Below are 25,850 nucleotides of genomic sequence, written 5' to 3' on the forward strand. Positions count from 1 at the left end.
GCTGACCACACCACTCTTGGCTCCAGTCATAACAGCAGCTCCATCAGTTCCCAGAGCGACCAACTTGCTCTCCCACTCATCACACACTCCCTCCATGATGTCACTGATGGCTTTACTTATATGTGCGGCATCTGCCTTCTCCACTGCATTAATTCCAACAAACTTAGACTCGATCTTGCCCTTGTGAGAGAATCTGACATACACTAACTCCTCCTCTTTCAGAGCTGTCTGTGGAGCCATCAGACATGATGGAGAGAAATTTTGTGTTTTTTAGATTTCCTCTGATGTTGTTTCTCTCCACCTCTGCAATATAATGCATAAACTCTTTGGCCTGCTTCTCATTTCTGTATGTTGACCCCACAGCAAGTCCTTTTTGTTCATCCAAACTGCAAAAATCAAGCATCCAAATTAATTCAATAACAATTACAATCATGTTAAAGAATTACAATCATGTTAAAGAATTACAATCATGTTAAAGAATTACAATCATGTTAAAGAATTTTTCACAGTATGAATGCTAGACCATAGCTTAGGGTGACCATATTTTGATTACCAAAAACCAGGACACTCGGCCCTGCAAAACAGATAAAGGTTGGCTCACTCCTGGTAAATGTCGCCACATAACAGCTAATAAGCGGCAGCTAGCTGCAGATCGGTGACTTTGCAGTTCGTACCGCGGTTTCTCCTTTCCACAAGCACTGGCGTGGCCGACGTTGCTATGCAACCATGAACAGAGGCGCGCTTGGAAAAACGGGCGGACGGGCGCGTCTCAGTGTAAGAGTGTAAGTGAATGTCGCGATATTACTGATCATGGAAAGATTTTGCAGCGGTGCTGATGAATACATTGTAGGGAAAACACTGATTATTACATTACTATTTTGGTATGAACATTCACCCGCCAGTGTGGCGGATAGCCTTTTGAAATTTACTCGCCAAACGGAAAATCTACCCGCATTTGGCGCTTGGCGGGTGTTAATTTCGGACCCTGGCTAAAGCCCTTCAATGCTTGGAGAGCTCTCCACAAGGTAAAGGTAATTAAATCTTGTCAAATGTCTGTCTGCATTATAGATATTCCTGTTAGACGCATTATGTTCATTGAGCTGAGGTTTTTAAGGACTAAGTTAGCAAAAACGAGCAACATGAATAGTTAATGGTAATGCTACGGTTAGCTAACGTTGCTACTTGCTAGCGTTAGCTATGCTAATGAGGGTGACTTTTATTGTGTGTAAGTGTATTAATAAATTTCACAATGTGTGCACAGTTAATAAATCTCACAATGTGTGCACAGTGTGTGCTTTTATAGTTTGAACATTCATACAACAGGTACAGTAGTCACTGACTTTCAGAGGTAACAGTTAGCTTAATGTAACGTTAGTCTTAGTCTGCAGACTGCTGCACAATGAAATTCAACATGCTCTTAATGTCACACAACAGTAACGTTAAGCATTCATTCTTCGACCACATTCTTCACAACTTATTCTTAATAAGGTTAGTCCAGGCTAAAGTGTAACTGCGGTTTTTTTTATGACAGTGCACATGTTCTGTGCTTATTAATTAGAAAGCAGCACTTGATAAAGTTGGTAAAGTTAATGTTCTGTGTTTTCTAAATTTAGCTTGGTGAAAGGTAAACTGCTCATAACATCAGCACTTATTTACAATACATAGATATCCCTCCAACATCCTCAATATCTTTATCTCCAGTAACTCCATGTAGAGGACGTGCATTACTCTGATTAGAGCGATTCTTACTTTATCCTTAATGTTTAATAATTTACATTTTCTGTTGGAATTAATTAAAGCTTGGATGTGCTGCCTGAGATTAAAATTGGCAAGAAAATTAATCTCAAATCAAGTTTATTGACTTAAAATGTTTTATTTTTGTTAAATATTGTGATGGAAAAGGATGAATGCTGAGTATTATTCAAATACCTTTATCATTTTAATTTTAAACTTGGACACGCTGTGTCACAAACAGGATGCTTCACCAGCTAGTAGAAATAATATGCATACATCCTTTTCTGGATAGGTATTTGTTGTTTCTCCAGTTGAGATCTCTGCTTCGTACCTTAGGCCATGTAGTAAATGGTGAGTAATATACAAATGTTTTTATTTTATTTGACATCCATCCATACATTGTTTCCCATACGTTCATTTATTTGTGGCGGCCCTCCACAATATCAACGCTGACTGCCACATATTGATTTTTTTGCATAATTTTGCAAGACATTTCTGCATTAATCTGGCTGTAGTATAATTCCCTATTGATGCTGATTTGATGTCATTCAGAAGGTTTTTAATGACCAACAGTGTTGCCTCAGGTTGTAGCAGAATGTTTACAATGCACTCTTGATAACTTGGCTACCAAGTGTCTATGTAAGGAAAAAGGTGCTTTGTTTTAATGTGAGAATGGTTTGTATATGTATCCCTTTATTTGTGTATACATTGCATTGAACCAATAATGACAATACAATTTCAAAAGAAATGTTTGTGTATGCCTTATTTGTTCTGTAGGTAAGATTGAAGAGAAATAAGCGTACAGAAATACTTTTAGTATGTAGAATTTTTTTTTCAGTGTGTTTTATACATATGTAGTGGATCAGCCAGTGTGGATTTGTTCATTTTATATCAAATAAATTTGGAGATCCCAAATTCTTTCTCTCTTCCTGAGAGAAAGAAAAGGAGGGGGGTTGAGATATCAACCCTCAGCAGACAGCTGAAGCAACCACAAAGTAGGGGTGAAAGGTTTGCTTTCCCTAAATGCTGTTTTGGGCAGTTTGACTGTAAAACTTGCCACCTTTGGTGCAGCTGAGATAAGACTCGGTGCCTGACTGCTAAAATGACAAATGCTAACACTAACCACTAACCCTGAACAGCCTATCAGAACTCCTTTTTGGAAGGAGGGCAGTAAACCCTAAACTGCCCCCCCTTTAGTTTTTCATTATCTGCCGATAGTCTGAATGTGTTTTGACAGCATTTCATAAAATACAAAAATGAGCAAGATTTTATTAATGTAACAAAGACGTCTAAAACTTCACAGTCAGTTTGAACCTAGACACATTTTACATTACAAAAAAATCATTAATAGGCATAGGCCTACTGAGTCGGACTGTCACTTTACAATCACATGTCTATGAGCAGCCTAAATTGTGTCTAATCTGTTCGATTAATATTTTCATCTTCAGTTATTGCCAGTTAGTCCCGTCAGGTTACAGCTGAATAAACAGGACTGTAGCTATTTAAAATGAATAACAGGCTGTAGGAGAATTGTAAATAATGAATGAGCAACGCTGTATAAAAGTTAAATTAATTAAATAAATTAATGTCCACGTTGGCACGCATTCATATTTATAGCTCCACCCAATTAAAATGGAGGCTCTGCCTTTATTTACCCGTTGCCATGGTGAATTGTAGTATCGGAGCTCCATTGATGATGGCCTTTTTTCATCCCCATGCACGCACTTCACTCAGGATCAACATACTCAGGGTTGACTGAACTTATTCTGATCGGAATTTCTGAAATGGAAAACTCAGAGTTTGACAGCTCAGACTTCGTCAACCCAGAGTTCAGGTTTACACTCAGTTTGTTGAACCTGCTTTCTGAAACAGGGCCCTGGTTTTGTCATAAGGTGGAGCACATGTTTTTTTGTTTGTGTGTTTGCTAAGTTGCTAAATTGTTTTTTGAACAGTGAGAACAGCATATTGTTTAATGAAAAATTGGACTGAACAATTTTGCCTGTCTATCTGTTTGACTGACGGCTTTATTGAACACTGAGATAGCACTGTTTTGGAATGAAGTTGGTTCAACATAAAAAATAATAATAAAATCTATTTTTACCATATTCCTGTGGGTTAGCTTGTTACACCAACCTGAGGGGTAGCTTCAATGTAATGAACATTTACGTTGCATTTATTTATTTAGCTGATGCTTTTATCCAAAGCAACTTACACTTGCTTCACATGTCAAAGGTCACACACTTCTGGAGCAATGAGGGGTTAAGTGTTTTTCTCAGGGACATATTTGTGGATGTGTCACAGTGGGGAATTGAACCTAGGTCTCTCACACCAAATGCATGTGTCTTAGCCACTGCAAAATCCTCACCCCTTTAATGAAGCTGAATGAGTTAAGTGTTAGCTAAGCTCACTGCATTTTCCAAGTAGCTTGCCCAACATTTCACCTGTGTGCACCCCCATTTTTGTTTTAGTTTAGGTGTGTTTCCCCTTGTTTGCTGCCATTCTTTGTCATGTTGTCAAGTGTGCTTGCCTTTTTCCAGTGCTTTCCTGTGTTTTTACCCCTTTTATTTACTTGACTTCATTTGGATATATGGACTCCTGTGTCTACTCTTGAACTAAATGTGACAGTTCGAGAAGATAGAATGAGACAATTTCGCAGTTTCTATATTTAAAAATTTTAATTTTCAGTTTCAAAACTTGCATCATATTATGCCTATAAAGGCTTTGAAATAAAGTTTTGCAGTGCTTCCACAAGCATCTTATATATCTTTAAATACACAGAAATAGGACAGGTGTATTTTGTGAAGATTCATTATGATCCATCATGAATATTAAACAGTAAAAAACAGTTTTTAAGAAAACTATTCCCACAGAATAAACATCATGTATTCCTTTTAGTATTGCTGAGTTTTTATAAACAGAAATAATCTCGTGAATTTCAGCCTGTTGCAGTCCAATGTCAGATACTGCTACAGTATAATAAATGTGTGCAAACCAAAATAGGTTCATAAATGTTCTTCTTCTAAAAAAACCCCTAAAATATCTGTTTTAAACATTAGTTAACATCATGCTTTCTAATGACACATCACACATCTGACTCAACAGTCATGACCTGTCCTTCCCCGATCCTTCTCTCAAGAGAACAGATTATCAGCGGGGTGGTGTTCTTCCCATTATCTTGCACACAGGGGTTGAAGTATGGGTAGAGAGGCTCAGAGAAATGACAATCGCTGTAAGTGTAAATAAGAGTCTTTGCATCCGCGTCATAGAAAGACACCAACCCTTCCTCGTAGTCCACGAAGATACCCACTTTCTGCGGGGTTTCCTGGGGTTGGAGTGTGACGGAGGGCCGGGTGCAGGCACTGAGACTGCCACCTTTTCGCCGGCAGATCGCCCAGTAACCGCTGTCGGGACGAACAGTGATGGTTCCCTTCCTGTTGATGGACTTTCTTGCCACGCCAAGATCCCAGTCGGTTTTATCTCCAACCTGAAACACAACGCACAAAATACCGAGTCAGACACACAGACACTTTTGAACACAACCAGCTCAGACATATACAGCACATGCGACCTTAATCAATAAAAATAAATGAGTGTATAATCTTGTGTTATTATTAGGCTTTACCTTTAAATAAGATGTTACTTCAACTGAAAGAGATTCAAAATGGCAGATTTTTTACCCAAATGTGACACCATATTTAGCTGCAGTATGTCACATGATTTAAAAATAAAAATGATACTTAAGTCTAATTGTGTGAAACCAGTCAAAAGCTGGTAGCGTACATTTCTAGTGGCACTGGCTTTTGTGGTAGGTAAGAGCCTAATTTAAGTAGGCCATGCTGCTAAAGTGTATTTTCTTGTTTCTGAGCTCCTACCTCAACCACCCAGTAGCGTCTTCCAGATGTGAAGCTTTGTTTCCCCAAAACGCAGACGCAGGTGTCAAATCGCTGAGGATTGTCTGAGAGTGAGGCTCTCTGTCTGCTGACGCTCACCTGTGGATCAATAAAATCATGGTTATATTAAGCATCAGTCTCATTAGCAACATTGACGTTGTCACCCCTACCAATTAATAGCCTTATAATCTTTTACAGTCAAAGCATTTTAGCCTGATGTTGACCCCTTTGCAGCTAATTCTCACATTCTTTTTAACCTTTTACAGTTTTCATGTAAGAAAATGTCACTATGTGGAGCAACCTGTTGTGACAGATGCTACAAAAACGTTACTTGTTCTGTCCTTACAGATTTAAATGTGAGACACCCAAACTATCCTGAAAAAAATTCCCAAAGAAGACTGTGCTCTTCACACATTTAAGTAAATGATCAGACAACAAGACAATACCTTCTTTCTGTCTGGAGACAGGACCAACCAGCCTGAAGCAGTCTCAGGATCCAGAGTGACATCAACTGCAGAAACAAAGAAAAACAGTGAGACCATAGCTAAAAAGTAAAACTAGTAAAGGTTAAACTAGGTTATTGAATTAGGCAATAGATGTAGGATTGTGAACATACATGCATATTGATCCATCCTGCCTGCTTCTGCAAAATGGCGGAAGAAAAATGTTATTTTCATGCACTGATTTTCACAATAATCTCTTGAATCTCTGGTCATTTTTTGAAGTAGATAAAAAGACTACTGACCTTCTGCAGATAGTTTGTTCCCAAGTTCCTGGCAGACGACCACCAGCGTAGAGACGGCTCTCCTTACTGCCCCCAAGCAGTTATCTGAGTGGACTGCCACCTCAGACCACTCTTTATTAGTTGGGAGTTTACTTAGAGATGAGAAACTCTAAAATGTGGAAAACACATGGGGTTCCTAATAAGTACAGTTCTTTAAATGTTGATGCATCACAGAAAAGTTGAAATGCAGTTCAGGTATCTAACCTGTAGGAGGTGAAGAGGGTGCTGAATGAGCTCCAGGTGCTGGAGCTCGCTGCTTCTCGTCTGCAGTTTGATGATTTCCTGCTCCAGCTCGTCGAGCAGCTCCACGGCTCTCCTCTCAGCTTCTTTCTGCCTCTCCTGGAGCTCTTTGACCAGCTCAGCCTGTTGTGTCTTAATGGTTGTCATAAGCAGATTGCAGACCTCAGCGCTGCTCTGAATCTCTCTCTCTGTGATTTTCTGTTGATTGAAACAACAGACCATGTTAATTTACTCATAGAAAACAGACAAACCGTAGAAGTAAACTCATTTTGAACATGCATCCTTATAACTCCAAACTCACTCTGCTGAGATGAACTGAATTTTTAATCTGGTCCATTTTTCTTAGTCTGTTGTGGATCATCTGTTGAATGTTGTCCTTTGTATCATTCAAATGTAACTGCAAAAATATAATAATATATAATATAATAAAATTCACATGTTGAATATAATGTGCTGAAAATGGCTTCAAAGGAAAACATGTCACTTAAAAATACAAAATACAGAAAAGCAGCCAGAAAGGACTGCTTTTCTCGTATTTATATTTATATATATATATTCATATATTCCTCACCTTGATGCTCTCGCTCTCCTTCTCCATGGGGACGGTCTCATGGTGTTTATGGTGGCTCTCTGTGCATCTGACACACACAGGTGTCTGGTCTTTCTTGCAGAACATCGTCAGTCGCTTGTTGTGTTTCCTGCAGAGGTGACTGGTGGGGAAGATGGCCGGATCCGTCAGCCGATGTCTCTGCAGGGCTGGTTCCCTCAGGTGTGGTGTGAGGTGAAGCTCACAGTAAGACACCTGGCACACGAGGCACGACTTGACCGATGTTGACTTGTCTCCGTGGCAAATGTTACAGGGAACTTCCTCAGCTTCGACAAGTTGGTCTGGGGAATATTGGGCAAAGTCGACATCCTCTTGTTGTGTTTTTGTGGACATCATTGACCTTTGGTTTGAATTAAATTGTGTTAAATCTCAATTCAATTCAAATATTCAGCTATGTTATGCTTTGCAATAAGAAAAAAAGTTTCAAAACAAACCTTTTAAAGATTTCAATGATTTCAGCAAACCCATGATTGATCCTAAGTTCTGGACGTTTTCTGAATGTCTCTTTGCACAGCGGACACTCCGACTTGTCCTTCGTATCCCAGAAGCCTTCGATGCAGTCCAGGCAAAAGTTGTGTCCACATGGGATGGAGACAGGATTGTTGTAAGTGTCCAGACAGATGCAGCACCTGAACTGCACATCAGATGGCACCGAGGCTGTGTTTCGGGCTGGAAATAAACCCCATTATATTACTTAAACATGGAACACAGAGTGACAGAACTCACTATTACTTGTCATAGCATCAGAATTTGCAATTAATTGACCAAACACAGCTGCCGATTGCCAGCTCTATAGCACTGTTAGTGGATTTGTGGGACTAGTTAGTGGTCACAATAAGTTTTAAAACTACAGATCAAAATGTGGGACCAACATCTTGCAAAGACAGAAGTTAGAAAAACTGACAAAGGACATTTAATTTGAAGTAACTACTGAATTATTGAAAATAGTGAAATGGAAGTAGAAGCTAAATAATTCCTTTAATGTAATAATTATGCATCAAATAGTCAATACATTTATCAGTGTATTTTCTTTTTGCAGTCATCTAATATCAAAACCCTCTTACCTGTTTGTGTTGTCATGTCGAGTGTCCTGCTTGTCCTAACGGATACAGCACATATGCAGATTGTAGAGTGCATTCAGTTTAAATACTCCTCAACGTCACGCCTTATTGGCTGTGGAATTAGTCACTCTGTTCAGGGATCTACCTGGTAAATCTGGTCCTTCTGGCTTTTACTGCAGTCTGTGTTAAACAAAACTTTCCCAGTGGTCACACTGCCAAGCTTCTCTAGAACATAATTTTTGAAAGAACTGCAGAGGTGTGTTTGTAATTCTTTCCAGTCACATGCAGAATCAGCAGCTAGAAAGTGTGATAAGTGATCATTATTCAATGTAGAAATCCACCTGAGATATTAATAACACATTACAAAAAAAAAATTATCAACAAAATTCTCCGGTGCTCCGATTTCCACCCACCATCAAAGACATGCATGCTAAAATCCATAATTTTTCCAAAGTAATCATTGTGCGGGTTCCTAGCCGCACAATTCAAAATGAATGCATTGTTGAAATACACGTAATGTGAATTGTCCCCTATAAATTGTCCCCTCCCGGGCCGCCCTCCTGAAGCAGTGGTAGGGGAAACCTCCTGCTTACCCTCGGCCCTATTTCCTGGACTCTGATTCTTTGCCTGATCCCCACTGTCTTGTTTATTTCAGCTCTTCTGGGTTTGTCCCTTGCTTGTTTATAGAATTAATCTTGCATACTTTGACTATACTCTGATTGTTTCAGTGTTAATCATTACATAATGAGGCAACCTTCTTAAGCAACAAACCTGTTTTGTTCAACCTTTTTTTTCAGATGAAGAAAAAAATTCACCTCAGATCAAGAACAAGCGTTTAATGGAGAGGCGTGTCTGCGGTCTTTGTTTAACAGAACCTCCCCCTTGTCAAGCTCGTCTGAGCAACATGCTTGAAAGAGAAGCTGCTGAGGTTTGTTCTTCATTTTGTAAGATACCAAGTAATTATTTCCACTCAGCAGCCAGAACATGTGAATGAATCAGCAGCCAGAACATGTGAACAGTGATCATTTAATACAGTAATAAGGATAATAAATGTGTGTGTGTGTAAAAATTCAACCACCTGACCACCTGAGACATTGAAAACATGCACATTTTCTCTTTTGAGACAATTAATGGAAAATTATTTTTAAAATGATCATAGAACAAAAGAAAATGCAACATACATCCACTTCTCCCAAACCACACATGTAACACAATCTGTTTTCTGGAAATGTTTTAATCTGCAAACGTCAGCGGCCAGAGGACAAAAACTAGTTCTCCAGTGTGCAACTTAAGATCATTGATATCAAGATAAACAAGATCTAACACATGATTTAGGGCAAAACGAAGTTTACGATATAGTAACCCTAGTTCTATTAGCACAGGCGGAGCCCTCTACTGGACTCTATGGGTACTACCTCTCCTCCTATCACTCGCACGTACTCGCCCACTGAAATTTTGCATACTGTAAATAGCCGACAAATTGGTACAGTGGGTGGAGCCCGGTGACTGTCCGCCCAACCGCGAAAAGCCACAGCTCACCTCACCGACACAATCGGCCACAGGTCACCAGCCACAGGCCCTAAGCTGCCTTCATCCTAAGCGATGGGGCAGTGGGCCACCCCTCAGAAAGGTCACTAGACCGCTAGGGGTTTGGCATGACCAAGAGGGATCTGATCCAGCCAGATCCAACACCTGAACTGTCCTGACCCCTTACAGGGACATCACAGTCAGTGTAAAAATGTTTTCCCCGACAACTGGTAGTCTATGGTAGACACCAGGTTCCTTCTTCACAGATCCTGAGTCGCACCTGCGAGCACAGATCCTGAGAAGGAGCCTGACAAATCCAAGAGGTAAAAACGCACAAATGGACATGGTGAAGACCACGATGCCGTTGTGCAAATTCGACGCTCACCCCGTTGAAGAGGGCCGTAGACACAGCCACACCCCATGTGGATGGGGCCCGGACCACCGAGGGTGGGTCTTTCCCTGCCTGCACGTAGGCCTGTGAGATACAGTCACAAAGCCATCTGGCTAGGCGCTTCTTGGATAGAGCTTTACCGATCGCACTGTCACCAAAGTAAACAAGCAGTTGATCAGTGTGTCGAATGGGGGCTGTCCGCTTCATATAATGTGCTAAGGCGCGCAAAGGAAAAACCGATGCAACCTCGCCTCCCTAGGCCCAGGGTGGGGAGGAGGGTGGAAGGCATCCAAATGTATGGTCCTCGACCTGAACGAGCTTCTTATGTTCTTAGGAACAAAGGAAGGGTTCAGTCTTAACAATGCTGCACTGTGGTCACCACGAAGCAGCATGCAGCTGGGATGAACCAATATGGCGCACAGACAGTCCCTTCTCCATTAGGCCCTGTAAGAAGGAAAGGATGGATCCCACTGGGCAGGTTATGGGATCCATTTCCTTCTCAATGCACCAGCGCTGAAAGCCCAGCCGCTTAGCTTTGTAGCAGGAAGTGGTGGCGCCTGCCCTCGCTGCCTGGATAGACAGCCCAATGGCACCTGACTCCTGTGAAGGGGGAGCTCTTCTCCCAGTTGATTGCAAAGCCAGAACTTGTGTTTAGTATGTATCAAGATATTATGTATGTTGATTTGTTTTGGTGGAGTAATCAATGCAGGCCATTTAACAAAGGAATTAACAAGCAGTGAACATTATTTGCCAGATTGTACATTCGATTATAGATTCACTAAGCTTTCCAGCAATTACTCCCAGCCAGCTAATTGCTAGCGCCTGATTTCCCGGACCCTGATTCTTTGCCTGATCCTCGCTGGTAATGTTAGTTGGTGTTTTCTCTTACAGACCTCCTGGTTTTGACCCTCGCTTGTTTATGGAAAAAATCTGGCATACTTGGACTGTACACTTATTGTTTCAGTGTTGTGCTTGTTCTGCCAGCTCTGAGTCACTGTAATAACAAAATAAATTAAAAAAATAGCCCACGTAGTACAGAAAGAGGAACACCAAATAACTTTTGATCATCTCTTTGTATCAGAAACACATTGTATCAGAATCTACTGTCTTCTTGCTCTATTAGTAGTCTGATCATTTACTTAGTAAAAGCATCAATATTGCAGGTCTCTACCAACTCTCTGCTAAACGCTTTGAGTTGTCGGAAGACTAAAAAAACGCAACCTGGTATCACAGTTTATTCATTGTTTCATTACTGTACACCTGCCTATCACAGCATTGTATTATATTTTCATCGATACATCATATTTCATAATGAACATATTTAACGTATGCCCTATTTCATTTCTTAGATTCTCTTTTACTCTTTACATACTCACTACATATTGTTTGAGGATTGAATTCAATCAGTCAAGAATTTCATTCTATTCCAGTAACTGCCTCACTGTATTGTGGAGCATATGACAATAAAGAACTTCAGTGTGAAGAAAGCTGAGTGTGCCAAAACAGTAAATTTAAAGGACTGACAGCTAGAGATGTGAGATGAAACTCAATCTAAAGCCCCACATAGCCAAGGGGAGCTGCAGATTCAGATCATACTTCTTCGTAGGTTTCATATTGGAATACAAGTTCATGTTTTGTTTTCCTGTAAAAACTCTTTTCGTACATTACACAGTGGAAAGTAGAATAAAATGGAAATACCCAAGTCAGCACCTGAGTCACTGTACTTAGTTACTCTCATTTTCTTAAACATTTTCAAAGTAGGTTACAACCATAGACTGTATAAAACAAGTGGACGTAGTCATTGTGACGTCATCCACTTGTTTCTGGACCGCCGTTTTGAAGCCTGGAGTTTGGCTGTTAGGCTAGTGACCAGGAACCGGACGTGATTGACAGACTCACTTTTCAGACCCGGAGGTTCCTGCTTGGTTACAACATTTTGACAAGTTTTGCAAAAGAAAGGAAAAACTCTGTGATGGCTATGTGAGACAGTGCAAACATGCTAATGTTTAACATGTTTACCATAAATGTTTACCATATTCACCATCTTATTTTAATGTGTAAAATTTTTTTATTGCTATCCATCCAAAAGTTATTGAGATATTACATAATTTCATATTGCTTCATTTAACCAGGTAAAAGATCTCAGTTTTAAAATGTAGGTTCTGCAGATTCATATTTTTTAATCTGATATCATGTGATGGCAAATAAATAGCATGCTGGACATTCGCATGTGCGCACTTTAACAGATCAGACAGAATTTGTTTTACAGATGCTGCATTTAAAGTGTTTTTGACATGCAGGAAAGGAAAAGCTCAGGGGACCTTTGTCGTCATTGGAACAATAACACGTGAAATAACTTAAGACATTGGCATGTTATTTATACATCATTTGGTCATACCAGGGTGTATTTCATGGATAAAGCAGCATAAGAGTGGTTAGAAGTTACATCTTACAGAATATAGTGCAGTTATACAATAGAAATGTTACAACATTTGTGTGCAGATAACAAACAACTGTTCAACTACTGCCATTTGATGTATCGTCTACTCTCTGTAGATTATCTTATGTCTAGTCTGTTATCAAGTTTCTTTACCTGTCTTTTAATTATTTTCTCTTCTGGTCTCTTTGTGTCTTTGTGCCTGGTTGTTGTCTGGACTGTGTTGTTGTCCTGCGTTCTCTGTCTATTGTTTATGTTATTTTATTTAATCCTGGTACCCTTTCCTACAAGAGGCCTATGTCTCCTGCCAGGCTGTTATAAGAAACTGTTCTTAATTAACTTGCCTAAAATAAAGGTATATAAAAAAAATATCAGATCAATGTTCTCAAACTCATCACTTGACCGAAAAATGCATTCAGTTTCTGCGTTCAAGTAAACTGAAAACTTGGAAAATAACTTGCTAGATAAGAAAACTAAATGTGCTTTAATCCAGTTGTTTGCAGATTATAGTGTACATTATTAAAAATGTGTAGCTTTGTGAAGATTCACATTTCATTGTTCAAAAATTTGTAATTGCACTTTTGCAAATATCAGTCCTGAGTATAAAGATTCCACTTGCTAGAACGGAATGTTCTTCTTCCTCAAATGAACAACAAAATAGACGCATGTATTGTTTTCATCCACAATGACACTGCCATCTGTTAGGTCTCAAGCATATCAAATTCACTATTGTGCAGTTGGTGCCTGGGGCGTGTGTCACAGTAATGTGTGAACAGTACATTCTTATGTCAAGATTAAGACCTACAGTGCAGAATGTCCTAACCAGGATCAAAACCATTTGTACATGTGAGGGTGGAGCGAGGTGGGTTTTTTTTACTTCATGAATTAAGTTTATATCCTTACGGTAGATAAATGTCGAGGCAGACCACCCACCCTGAGTCATGGTTCTGCTCGAGGTTTCTCCTTTTTCCTGTCGCCTAGTGCTTGCTCATGGTGGGAATTGTAGGGTCTCTGTAAATAATATCAGAAAGAGTACAGTTTAGACCTGCTCTATATGAAAAGTGCAATGTGATAACTGTTGTTGTGATTTGGCGCTATATAAAAAGAAATGAACTGAACTAAATAAACCTAACTAAGAAAGTTTGTGAAAAAGATGTGCCCTGTGACACTCTATATACACTTACTATACTTAGTTGCTGAGTGCTACCTAGCTTATTATTGCTGTTTGTCTGACTAATAAAAACCATAGACTGCAACTTCATGGACATACGTAGAGTCTGTGACTGGGACACAATGTTCCTTGAAGCTGTCCCCAATCAACCTGCTCTGTTAATCTGAAATGTCTCTTCAAAGGTAGCATTAGTCAGACCTCCGCACGCGCACACACACACACACACACACACACACACACACACACACACACACACACACACACACACACACACACACACACACACACACACACACACACTCTCCACTTACCAGCAGCGAGGAAGAGAAAGACAGACACAGATCATTGTGAAATCTTGAATCTGATTGGTAGTCATAATTGCACATGTACACACCTGTGCTCTGCTTTTGCGGACATAGTGACACATGAGACATGTGGAAACAATGCATCCAACTCAATTTCTTTTGTATGATTAACAGTGGTGCAATAAGCATTTTAATGAATAACGTGGTCGAGGTTGAGCTAACTTAACTACTCTTAATGCTTTTTAATCAAGAAAGTTAATAAGTCAAAGTTTTCAAAGTAACTAGTAACTCTTGCTGTCAAATGGAGTAAAAAGTAAAATTTTTGCATCTGGAGTGGAAAGTAGAAAAAATGGAAATACCCAAGTTAAGTACAAGGAACTCAAAGCTAAAGCAACACTTGAGTAGTATGACATGCTGTGTCTGGTCTGCACAATATGAGTCAGTAAGCAAAAAATAAGTGTTATTCATACATCATTTGGGGATACCAGGGTGTATTTCAAAACAGCATAAAAGCGGGTTGAAAGTTAAATCTTTTACAGATTTCTTAACAAATCACAGAGAATTGAGATGTCAGTGGTGGGTAAGCAACATCTTATAACTTGACTGTAAAGTGCATACAGTTTCTGCGTTCAAGTGAACCAAAACCTTGGGAGACAACTTGATAAGAAAACTAAATTTGCTTTAATCCAGTTGTTAGGTTTTAGTGTGAATTATTAAAATGTAGTTTAATAATAAAGATTCATATTTCATTGCTCAAGAATATCTACTTGGGTTTTTTCAAATATCAGTATAAAGATTCCCTTTCAGAAAAGTTAGCGAGTTTCAAAATGAAAGAACAGAATGTCCTCCTTTGTGATCAGCAAAAGAGACACTTGTAATGTTTCACCTTTATCATATTCACTATTGTGCAGTTGGTTCCTGAAGCTTGTGTACAGGAACAGTATTGTTGTACAGTACATTCCTCCATTAAGATTAAGATCTGCAGTACAGAATGTCCTAACCAGCATCAGAACTATTGGACCTGAAAAGTGGAGAAAAGTTTTTTTGGATTTACACTAAAGCTCACACGAATATGTGTATTCTGAAAAATTATGTTCACAAGATCATAAAGAAATAACTTCAACTTCAAGCTGTTTCAAAAGCTACTTATATCAGTTGGCTGCAGTTCATGATCTAATACAAAATGATCCCTAGAAGCTAATAAAAGATAGCTATATTTATCCTTTTAAAAGAGGAGAACAGCCAGATGCTTTTAAAGATCTGGGGCCAAGCCAAAATTGTCCAGTGTTTTTTTGTGACGTGTGCTCAAAAGGTATCACTTTACCTACGACTTATCTAAACTGATTAATGGTGGTTACTGCACTGCTTACTTTTGTGTCCAATTAATATAAAGCTTTGGATAAATTATTATCTGATCACTTGTTTGTAGATTTACTTGAATTGTCAGTGTCAACACAAAAAAAACCTAACTTACAAAGATTTACAAAAAGCTGTGTACAGTATGTACAGGAACTCAGTCTGCCCTGTGACTCTCAGCTAATTAGTTGTTAAGTGCTACCTAGCTTGTTATTGTTATTGACTACTAAAAAGCATAAACTGCAAAGAACATGGACATTGTGTCTGTGACATGTCCCTATTATTACGATGAACATGAGTATCTGCAGTGGAAAATAGTCCCCAACAAATGCACGATTTAATCATGTTTGAGTAACATTTGAGTATTTTGAGTATTAGGGCCACATTGAGGAGTAAAAAAAGAGATTATGAGAGTAAAGTCGTAATATTAGGAGAATAAAGTCGTAATATTACGAGAATAAAGTTGTATTTTTAAGCTACATGGGGAAATATTATACTTCACTATAGGTTTCACAAATAACAACATACTAAATTTCTTACCAAATAAGTTTCAGGACTTTGAAAGTCTATGCAAGAAACTGTCTCTATTCTGAAGAAAGAATCACACGGACTTGGAGGAAATTGCCTCTTTTGTGGAAGAGGAAATGGCTGGTGGTGGTCGACTGCAAGGCTATCGTTGCTTACATCTGCGTGCTATTAAAAGGGGTTTTGTGGTTTCTCAAGAAACCTATACTGAAGTATAACTTCACAAGATGCTCCACGTTCTTCATTTTAATGCATGGAGGCGGTAAAAATACAGCTTTATTCTCATAATCTCTGATTCTTTTACTCCTCAATGTGGCACTAATACTCCATCGTAGCTAAAAACTAACAGTGTCCAGTCGTTTTAGAAAATGATTCAGCCTTTTTAGCCTTGCTAGTGATGCGGCACTGTTGGCCTGTTGGTCTGCAGGTTGGTCCATCATAGAGTGCAAGTTCCACATGGACAATGGAAGGTGACACATTTCAAAAACAAGGCAATTCAAAGTGCTTTACGTAAAACATAAAACAATGTAAAGAAACAAGATTTTTAAATACAATTTTTAAAAAGAGTTTGGAAAGCAGCAGATGGCTTCAGCCACAAACAGGCTACAGTGGTTTCAACGTAATCCTTCGGATTTGATAAAGAGCGGTATGGGCTTTTTCTGTGTCTCATGCACATTCATCACCAGAATTACACAAACTTTTTTTAACCTATGAGTTACATAAACATTTTTTTACCTAGGCATTACATAAGTTTTTAAAGCTATGCATTACATAAACATTTTTTTACCTAGGCATTACATAAGTTTTTAAAGCTATGCATTACATAAACATTTTTTTACCTAGGCATTACATAAGTTTTTAAAGCTATGCATTACATAAACGAAGAAGTAGTAGAAGTGGTAGCAATGTTCATCTGGTTTGTTACAAGTAAGAAGAGAAGTGTAATTTGGACAAATGGAAGACCCGATCTATTATTTAGCACAAGAGCTGACAGAGCGTTTCGACCACCGTAGCTTCTCCTACGGGCTTGGAAAGGGAGCGGTGACTGAGCAGTTGGTTGTAATTTGCAACCCTCACCACTACATGCCACTAAAACTTACACACTGAACCTTTAACATCAACATGCTAACTATGCTTTATACCTGAACAGATCCTGTATCACATACGTATATTTTTTCATAAGCGATTCCAGCCTGGACTTTTTTCCTGGCCAGTCAATTGGTGAAACCAAATTCTCATGAGGTCTGTTGGATTTCAAAGGCTCCTTCAAATGGGGCCTTCTTTTGTCCAAATAACAGGAGTGTCAGTTTGTAGCCCTCAATTTACAGTGTGTAAGACAGCTGTGAGCAGTCAGGTGATTATTTTCAACGGTGCTGGCATTCATATAGTTATCAGACATTGGTAAAAACATAACCTCACACATCTGTGGACCAATGAAAGGAATGTAAGAAACTGACAGAACCTGGATTACCTGCAGAGCAACTGTGAAACATGGGATGTCAAACAGAAAGGGTGCTGTCAAAACACTTTAGCTGAAACGAAACCCAACATGCTCTTCAAGGTTTTGTAAGTAGGCTTTTCTTGGGAGCAATGGGTTGACAGGAGTCAACAAGAGAAAAAACAACACTGTGTGCAGACTATTCATTCATGTGTGGTGATTCTGCACAACCGGTTCCTGTCCTCAGACTCAGCTTTAACTGAAGGCACAGCACAGGGTGTGCAGTCACAAAGCTTCAGGGACTTTCCAATAAATGGCTGATTTATTCAGTAGTAACACACACCGCCTAGTGAGTGTTTTGATTCAAAGCAGCTTTAGTTCTGTCATGGAGGAGTTCACACAATCACGTCTGCTTCATTATACATATAAAACTGCTATGTTTATGTTATTAAAATGACTTCAGAGACAATTAGTAAATTGAATTTACTGGGGTTTTTTTTACAAATACAAGCTATAATGTTTCTCATAACAGTTCTACAAATAAGGACATAAAGGACAAAAATCTGAGAAATAAATGTTTTTGTATTGTTTTAAGTTGAAGTTTATTTATTTAGTGTAAAAGTATATAGGGTCATTTGTACATTGAAAGTAGGGCTGCAGCTAACGATGATTTTAGTATTCGAAGCTTCTCTAGATTATTTCAACGATTCATCGATGCGTCGTTTAAGAAGTACTTTTGCTTGGTGCCCCCCACTTAACGGGATCAGCTGTGCACGTTTATAGGTGATAGATATTTATTAGTCCTTTCGGAAATTCATAGTGTGTCATAAAGCAAACATCAGACCAACAACCAGACAGCTGCTTTACAAACACAAACAAGTTACACTACTACAAGTTATACTACAGGCTAGTGCAGACTACGCGACTTTCAACGTCGGCCCATGGCCGTGCAGTTCACAAAACTTGCCGTAACATGACGGCAGTCTTGAAGTCGTTGTGGCATTCACACTACTTGACTGATCAGTGACAGCTATGTTGAGATGTATGAGGTTACAACTCACGGCCCAAAAAGGAGAACAACACGTGTTTACATTTTCAGCTGAGGTCTGCAGCTTACTTTGGCTAGCCTTCAACTCAACAATCAATCATGATTTCAGTTAAATGCTAAAGTTGCTATTACTGTTACATTGTCTGTGGGCTGCTGGTAGAACACCGGCTGCTTTCTGATAAGGCGTTGTCGTGCTGTTGGCGAGGCGACAAAAGTTTTGTTTTACAGTGGACGGACGGTAACATTACAGAGTTGTCGTTTTCTTTAGCTTGAAACAATCCCATACTTTGGACACTTTCTTTTTTGTCCCTAACTGTTTTCTCTCTCTTCACCCACTTTGCAAACAGCTCCATCATAATCGCGTCGTGTTGACAGCATAAACGCGATGTGCGACAGTTATAAATGTCCCTGCGAAACACTGTGCTGTATAGATACATGGATTAAACGAAACATCGATGCAAAGATTTGTGTCGAAGCATTTTATGAATCAATTTTATCGATTTAATCGATGAATCGGGCCTAATTGAAAGCTTACACATTTACTGAATCCTGGACAGCGTACTTCACCTACCGGGATTTAATCTCTGATTAATCGTGCTGATCGTGTAACGGAGCTCACGGGAAAAACAAGGGGAGGTGGTAACACACAGGACAACTGCTACACTACATTAAAGGACGCCTATCGCTCTGTTCCCCGTGCTGCCTTGGGACTCTCTGATCACTGGTCTGGTCTGGTTCATCTTATCCCAACATACAGGCAAAAACTGAAATCTGATAAACCTGCTGTAAAGTCTGTGAAAAGATGGACCAACGCAAGTTCAGTGGATGATGCTGTCAACTTGGGTCTGCATCACATCCTGCAACACCTCGACTCTCCAGGGACATATGCAAGGAACCTGTTCGTGGACTTACGCTCAGCGTTCAACACCATCATCCCGGACATCCTCAGCACCAAACTCACCCAGCTAACTGTGCCAGCCTCCACCTGTCAGTGGATCACAAACTTCCTGGCTGACAGGAGTCAGCATGTGAGACTGGGGAACATCACATCCAGCACCAGGACTATTAGGCCCCATCCACACTACTGCATTTCGAATTAAAACGGAGACCTTCTGCTACGTTTGCACCTCCCATCCAGATTAAAACTCTGCCGACCCCGTTTTGCGTTTTGACTGCAGAGGACTTTAGAAATGATGACGCAGATGCTCACGCTCGGCTTTCTGATTGCAGAAAGCAGAAACACAATGCTACTTACAGAGCTTGGTATTTTTATTAAAATATTAAGTACCTTGCACATAACACTTCTAGGTCTATCTGCCTACACTTGTACTGTGCATGTTGCCGTTTACTTTACGACCACTCCCAGGTGTGTGCTCTCCCCACTGCTCTTCTCCCTCTACACCAATGACTGCACCTCAGGAGACAGATCTGTCAAACTCCTGAAGTTCGCTGATGACACAACGGTCATCGGCCTCATCTAGGACGGTGATGAGTCGGCCTATAGACAGGAGGTTGATCAGCTGGCTCTCTGGTGCGGTCAGAACAACCTGGAGCTTAACACGCTCAAAACTGTGGAGATGACCATGGACTTCAGGAGGAGCCCCCCCACTCTGCCCCCCATCACCACACTCAACAACCCTGTGTCTGCTGTGGAATCCTTCAGGTTTCTGGGATCCACTATATCCCAGGACCTGAAGTGGGAGCCCAACACGGACACCATCATCAACAAGGCCCAGCAGAGGTTGTACTTCCTGCGCCAGCTCAGGAAGCTCAACCTGCCTAAGGACCTGCTGATCCACTTCTCCACAGCCATCATCCAGTCTGTTCTCTGCACCTCCATCACTGTCTGGTTTGGATCTGTCACCAAAAAGGACAGGAGCAGACTACAATGGACAGTCAGGACTTCAGAAAAAATCATCGGTGCCAACTTGCCCTCCATTCAGGACTTATACATTTCCAGAGTCAGGAAACGGGCAGGAAACATCACTGCAGATCCATCTCACCCCGGACACAACCTGTTCCAGCTCCTCCCCTCTGGTAGGCGCTACAGAGCACTGTACGCCAAAACCAACAGACACAGAAGCAGTTTCTACCCACAAGCCATCACTCTGATGAACAGCTGACACTGACTCACAATGTCAGGAACAATTCCTGTGCAATAACCCAGTAACTCTGTCTCTATTCAGCCACCTGTTTATTGACTACCACCGATTATCTATTCATCATACTCTTGTTCTCTAAGAGAGAGCTGTTCTTACTGTTCATATTGTTATATTTTCATATTGTACATACTGTATACCACAAAACACCTGCAGATAATACTTATTTATTCCAGTATCCTTTGCACTATGCTCCATCACACTGTGTACATGTATGCATGTCTGTGAATGTGTACAAGTATATCTCATCCATCTCCGACATGAACTTAGTAATAATAATGGTAATAATAATTTACTCCTGCATCCTTTACACTCTGTTCATTGCACTATTGACTCAATCTTTCTATTTTGTTTTTGTTTATAGTGTGTATATATGTGTTCTCTATAATTTAGCCTGTGTCTGATTTTATTATTGGATTAAGTTATGAGTTACCACATTGTCAGCAATGTACAATCCTGACTCAAATTCCTCGTTATGTGTACACATACCTGGCAAATAAAGCTGATTGTGATTCTGAACTGTATCGATAGTTCCACAGTACTAAAAATGGCTTAAGTTGATTATTATTGTCAGAACCAGATCATTAGAACATACTATCAGGTATTCAAAATCACTCCCTGTTTTTTTTTTATCACAGTGCCCGCTTGTGCTCCCAGATATCTTAACAGCAACTTAAAAAAACACATGCAAACAAACAACAAGCAATTGTACAAATAAAACAAAATGTAACTGTCTCTTGCAATTTTCTGCAACGTTGCCTACTTCAGCTTTAAGTAAAGTACTTGAGTTTAAGTAATTAATTACATTCCACCACTGTATGACAGGAAGGTCAAACTATTGACTCACGTGACCTAAACGACTCTTTAGGTGATTGAGGTTAAATGCCTGGATTTAAGTTGAAAATAAGCCTTTTGAATTAGAGGAGAAAGTCTAAAGAATCTAAAGCAAGTCAATCTGCACACAACAAAATGGAATTACAACACAACTGAAACTTTCAGAAGGGGGCGCCAATGAACACACCCAAACATATGGTTTGATGTCAACAACTCATCAATGGTGTTGGAAAATTATTTCACAATGTTCTTATTAGTTTTAACAATCTGATTGCAAGAGTCACATTAGCCAAGAGTATTTATGGCTCAGGGGATAAGACACATGCCTTTGGTGTGAGTAACCTGGGTTCAACTCCCCACTGTGACACATTCACTACTGTGTCCCTGAGCAAGACACTTAACCCCTAGTTGCTTCAGAGGTGTGTGACTTCTGACATGTATAGTAATTGTAAGTGACTTTGGATAAACGCGTCAGCTAAATGTAATGTTTGCTGATTACTGGCATGTTCGTCAGTTTTTAATGTCCCCAGGAAACATCGTTGTTGAGACATTGTTCCATGTCTCCCTTTTTGCAGTGGTCCTTTATGCATTGTCTAATTGGTGAATAAGTTTCTAAATGTGTCTTATGTATCCTTCTAAATGTTTGTGCTTTCTAAAGATTTGGCCAGTGTAGCACGTAGTAAAATTTTCAGAGGACTAGGTGCAACAACCAACATCAGGAAGTGTATCTTCGAAGAAGCGGTAATGTGCAGATTGGTCAAGATGTGGAAGTGTTCTCAATATGAGGGCACACCTTTTTTTAAGGGCATCCTGTTAGGAGGGTACCTGAATACCAGGGTAGGAGTGTACCTGAGCTTTGATGGTAGTGGTGCAACGGATCACAAAACTCACAGTTCGGATCATTCTGTGTTCACACACAAATTTTTCAAATCAGCTAAAAAAATGTTAGGGCGGTCTGCAGCTCCCCTGCTAACAACACACTGCCAAACAACACTATCAGCTGACTGGAGTCTACCTGAGCAGCAGAACAAATAAAGGAAAGTATGTGATCATGGTGAGTTGGTCAAATGTCATTCAAATACATGAGTAAAATAATAATAAAAATAGCCCTCATCACTTCTCCTCTCCTGAAAACATTCACCGTACTTCCTACACCCCATTATTCATTAACCTTTCCCGGTTTCCTCAGTGTTGCCGATTTAGAGAGTTTGTCGCTATATTTAGCGAGTTTTCAGACTCTTTTTCAAAATAGACAAATGTAGTGACATTTTCTGGTGACTTTTGGAGACTCTGACGTGAAAATAGGTTTTTGTTCTTACTCTTTATAAAGAGCAGCGGGTGCTGCCGCAGGCCCCTTCCCCGTCCCAAAGCACTCACAGTCCTCATGCAGCAGTCAGAGCAGGAGAAGTTCTCCCCTCCGAGTCCAGAGACTGTAAATGAATCATACATGCGCAGATATGTTTAGAACTACATGATTGTAGTTTTAAAGGTATTTAAGGTGCTTGTTTTTCACTTTTTGTCTCTCACGCGACATTATTCCACTCTACTACAGCATCCATGACAATTACATGCACATGGCTGATTATGCAAATTAGGTGTTAACGTCTTTTAGCAACTTCTAACCACTTTTAGGTCAGCCAATAGCTACTTTCCTTACTGAGGAGTAGCAACGCTGGGTTTCCTCCCGGGTCACAGCAGTTTGTTTAATGTAACAGTAGGTGAGTGGTGGAGGCTACGCTGTTGACAGAGTTGATTAAGATTTATTTCTGAAACAGTGTGGCAGTTCTAGTTAACGGTCCTATCATTTTTCCCAGTTCATCGTTTCTAAATATTCTCTTTACAGCTTTCACTAGTATCTATTGTTGGTCATAGATCTCTCACTTTTACTGATGCTTGTATGTTGTTCCTCAAATGTGAGTCGCGTTGGATAAAAGCATCTGCCAAATGAGTAAGTGTAAATGTAAATCAGACAATGGTAAAATCATACCTTCGCACATCAGTGGACCAATGAAACTGCCCCTGCAGGAGGAATATAAGAAACTGACAGAACCTGGATTACCTGCAGAGCAACTGTGAAACATAGGAAGTCAAACTGAAGGGGTGCTGTCAAAATGAACACTTTACCTGTCATGAACCCCAACATGCTTTTCAAAGTGTTGTAAGTTGGCTATTTTTGAACAACGTGTTGACAAGAGCTGTTTGTCTACAAATGTCAATCATGAAAAACTAACAGCACTATGCTGGGTATTCATTAATGTGTGATGATTCTGCACAGACTTTAGCAACAAGTCAAAAGATTTTTTTACAATTATAAACTATAATGTTAAAGTATTTTAATAGATGTTTTAGTCTAATAATAATTCCATAAATAAGGACATTTAGACCAAATTAAAATTTGAGAGAAATGTCAAAAACAAATGTAAATGTTTCATAAAGTTTATGATTTTTCATGCAAAAGAATATATAGTATTTTGTACAATGAAAGCTTACACCCTCAGAAAAAAACCCTGATCTTATGGTCATTTGTCTCTTTTCTTCACAAATGTAAACAAAACACACTAATCAATGCAGAGCATTGTTTAAAGAAGCTCGTATGAGGAGACAAAGGCATCAGCAGTACTGAGTCAAACAAACTGTAATGCCGAACCAAATCTGAAGACTCCTTCTTGGTTGCACACTATTTATCCCTTTACTGTCCAATACAGTGAACAACAAATCCTATACAAGGTCATTTTTTACTGGACTGAATATGTGTCTCTGAGCGTGACATGTTTCTGGCCTGTACGTTATTTGTTACCTCATTAAGCCCACTAAGGGAAATTCCCTCACGATGACAAAATAATGAAAACACCTCATGGATATTTACTTCAACTTCTCAGCTGTTTTATATTAACATGATTGCTAATTAGCAGCATATATCAGCTGTAAATGAGGTCTGGCAAACAACAGTTTAATATAGCAGCTATATAATAGTGACAACGAACAACATCAAAAGAAGACAAATGATCCGTTTACAAACTGCAGATGCATTGGGTCAAAAAGGAAAAATACTCAATATGTAAATCAGAATACTGTGGAACATTTTTAAAACTAATGCCAAACATTTATGTGCATAAAAACTGACGATAAAGTGGGGATTATTTAAATAAATGCATAAACATAACAACTGTATCGACAGTTCCACAGTACTAAAAATGGCTTAAGTTGATTGTTATTTTCAGAACCAGATCATTAGAACATACTATCAGGTATTCAACTTCACTCCCTGTTTTTTGTTTTTTTATCACAGTGCTCACTTGTGCTCCCAGATATCTTAACAGCAACTTAACAAAACATGCAAACAAACAACAAGCAATTGTACAAATAAAACAAAATGTAACTGTCTCTTGCAAGTTTCTGCAACGTTGCCTACTTCAGCTTTAAGTAAAGTACTTGAGTTTAAGTAATTAATTACATTCCACCACTGTATGACAGGAAGGTCAAACTAATGTCTCGCGTGACCTAAACGACTCTTTAGGTGATTGAGGTTAAATGCCTGGATTTAAGTTGAAAATAAGCCTTTTGAATTAGAGGAGAAAGTCTAAAGAATCTAAAGCAAGTCAATCTGCACACAACAAAATGGAATTACAACACAACTGAAACTTTCAGAAGGGGACGCCAATGAACGCACCCAAACATATGGTTTGATGACAACTCATCAATGGTGTTGGAAAATTAGTTTACAATGTTTTTATTAGTTTTAACAATCGGATTGCAAGAGTCAGGGGATGGATCAGGGGATAAGACACATGCCTTTGGTGTGAGTGACCTGGGTTCAACTCCCCACTGTGACACATCTGCCACTGTGTCCCTGAGCAAGACACTTAACCCCTAGTTGCTTTAGAGTTAGTGTCAGCTAAATGTAATGTTTGCTGATTACTGGCATGTTTGTCAGTTTTTAGTGTCCCCAGGAAACATCTGCTGTGTTGTTCCATGTCTCCCTTTTTGCAGTGGTCCTTTATGCATTGTCAAATTGGTGAATAAGTTTCTAAATGTGTCTTATGTATCCTTCTAAATGTTTGTGCTTTCTAAGGATTTGTCCAGTGTAGCACGTAGTAAAATTTGCAGAGGACTAGGTGCAACAACCAACATCAGGAAGTGTATCTTCCGGTAATGTGCAGATTGGTCAAGATGTGGAAGTGTTCTCAATATGAGGGCACACCTTTTTTTAAGGGCATCCTGTTAGGAGGGTACCTGAGCTTTGATGGTATTGGTGCAACGGATCACAAAACTCACAGTTTGGATCATTCTGTGGTCACTTAGCCTATCAGAAAATGTTTTGAATCAGCTAAAAAAAAGTTAGA

The 25,850-nt window shown here is 39.5% G+C and overlaps 1 protein-coding gene and 1 long non-coding RNA gene across 5 annotated transcripts in view; one reads left to right on the forward strand and one right to left on the reverse strand.

Annotated features, from left to right (window-relative positions):
- LOC123980871 overlaps positions 1 to 9,374 on the forward strand; it is a 12,960-nt gene extending 3,586 nt beyond the window's left edge. The window contains exons 2-5 of one of the 3 annotated variants that reach the window (XR_006827578.1): positions 2,027 to 2,085; positions 7,320 to 7,429; positions 7,770 to 7,859; positions 9,114 to 9,374. This is a non-coding gene — a long non-coding RNA (uncharacterized LOC123980871). Of the gene's footprint in view, positions 1 to 821; positions 1,032 to 2,026; positions 2,086 to 7,319; positions 7,430 to 7,769; positions 7,860 to 9,113 lie in introns of those variants that run through there. The other 2 variants (XR_006827579.1, XR_006827580.1) reach the window with 2 other exon arrangements.
- On the reverse strand, positions 4,460 to 8,575 carry LOC123980867 (E3 ubiquitin-protein ligase TRIM39-like). Of its 2 annotated transcripts, XM_046065421.1 has the most exons (11): positions 8,462 to 8,575; positions 8,320 to 8,354; positions 7,690 to 7,924; positions 7,220 to 7,595; positions 6,950 to 7,045; positions 6,613 to 6,846; positions 6,370 to 6,517; positions 6,241 to 6,267; positions 6,071 to 6,135; positions 5,607 to 5,723; positions 4,460 to 5,218 (listed from the first exon to the last, which is right to left on the reverse strand). In XM_046065421.1, the coding sequence occupies exons 2-11, from the start codon at positions 8,333 to 8,335 to the stop codon at positions 4,817 to 4,819; spliced, it is 1,716 nt and encodes a 571-aa protein (XP_045921377.1). In that variant the 5' UTR covers positions 8,336 to 8,354; positions 8,462 to 8,575; the 3' UTR covers positions 4,460 to 4,816. The 2 variants fall into 2 exon arrangements, with proteins under 2 accessions (XP_045921377.1, XP_045921376.1); XM_046065420.1 differs by having other exon boundaries at positions 8,320 to 8,575.
- Positions 9,375 to 25,850: the final 16,476 nt, after the last annotated feature.

This window comes from Micropterus dolomieu, linkage group LG12, assembly GCF_021292245.1.
Source record: "Micropterus dolomieu isolate WLL.071019.BEF.003 ecotype Adirondacks linkage group LG12, ASM2129224v1, whole genome shotgun sequence".
Taxonomy (NCBI): Eukaryota; Metazoa; Chordata; class Actinopteri; order Centrarchiformes; family Centrarchidae; genus Micropterus; species Micropterus dolomieu.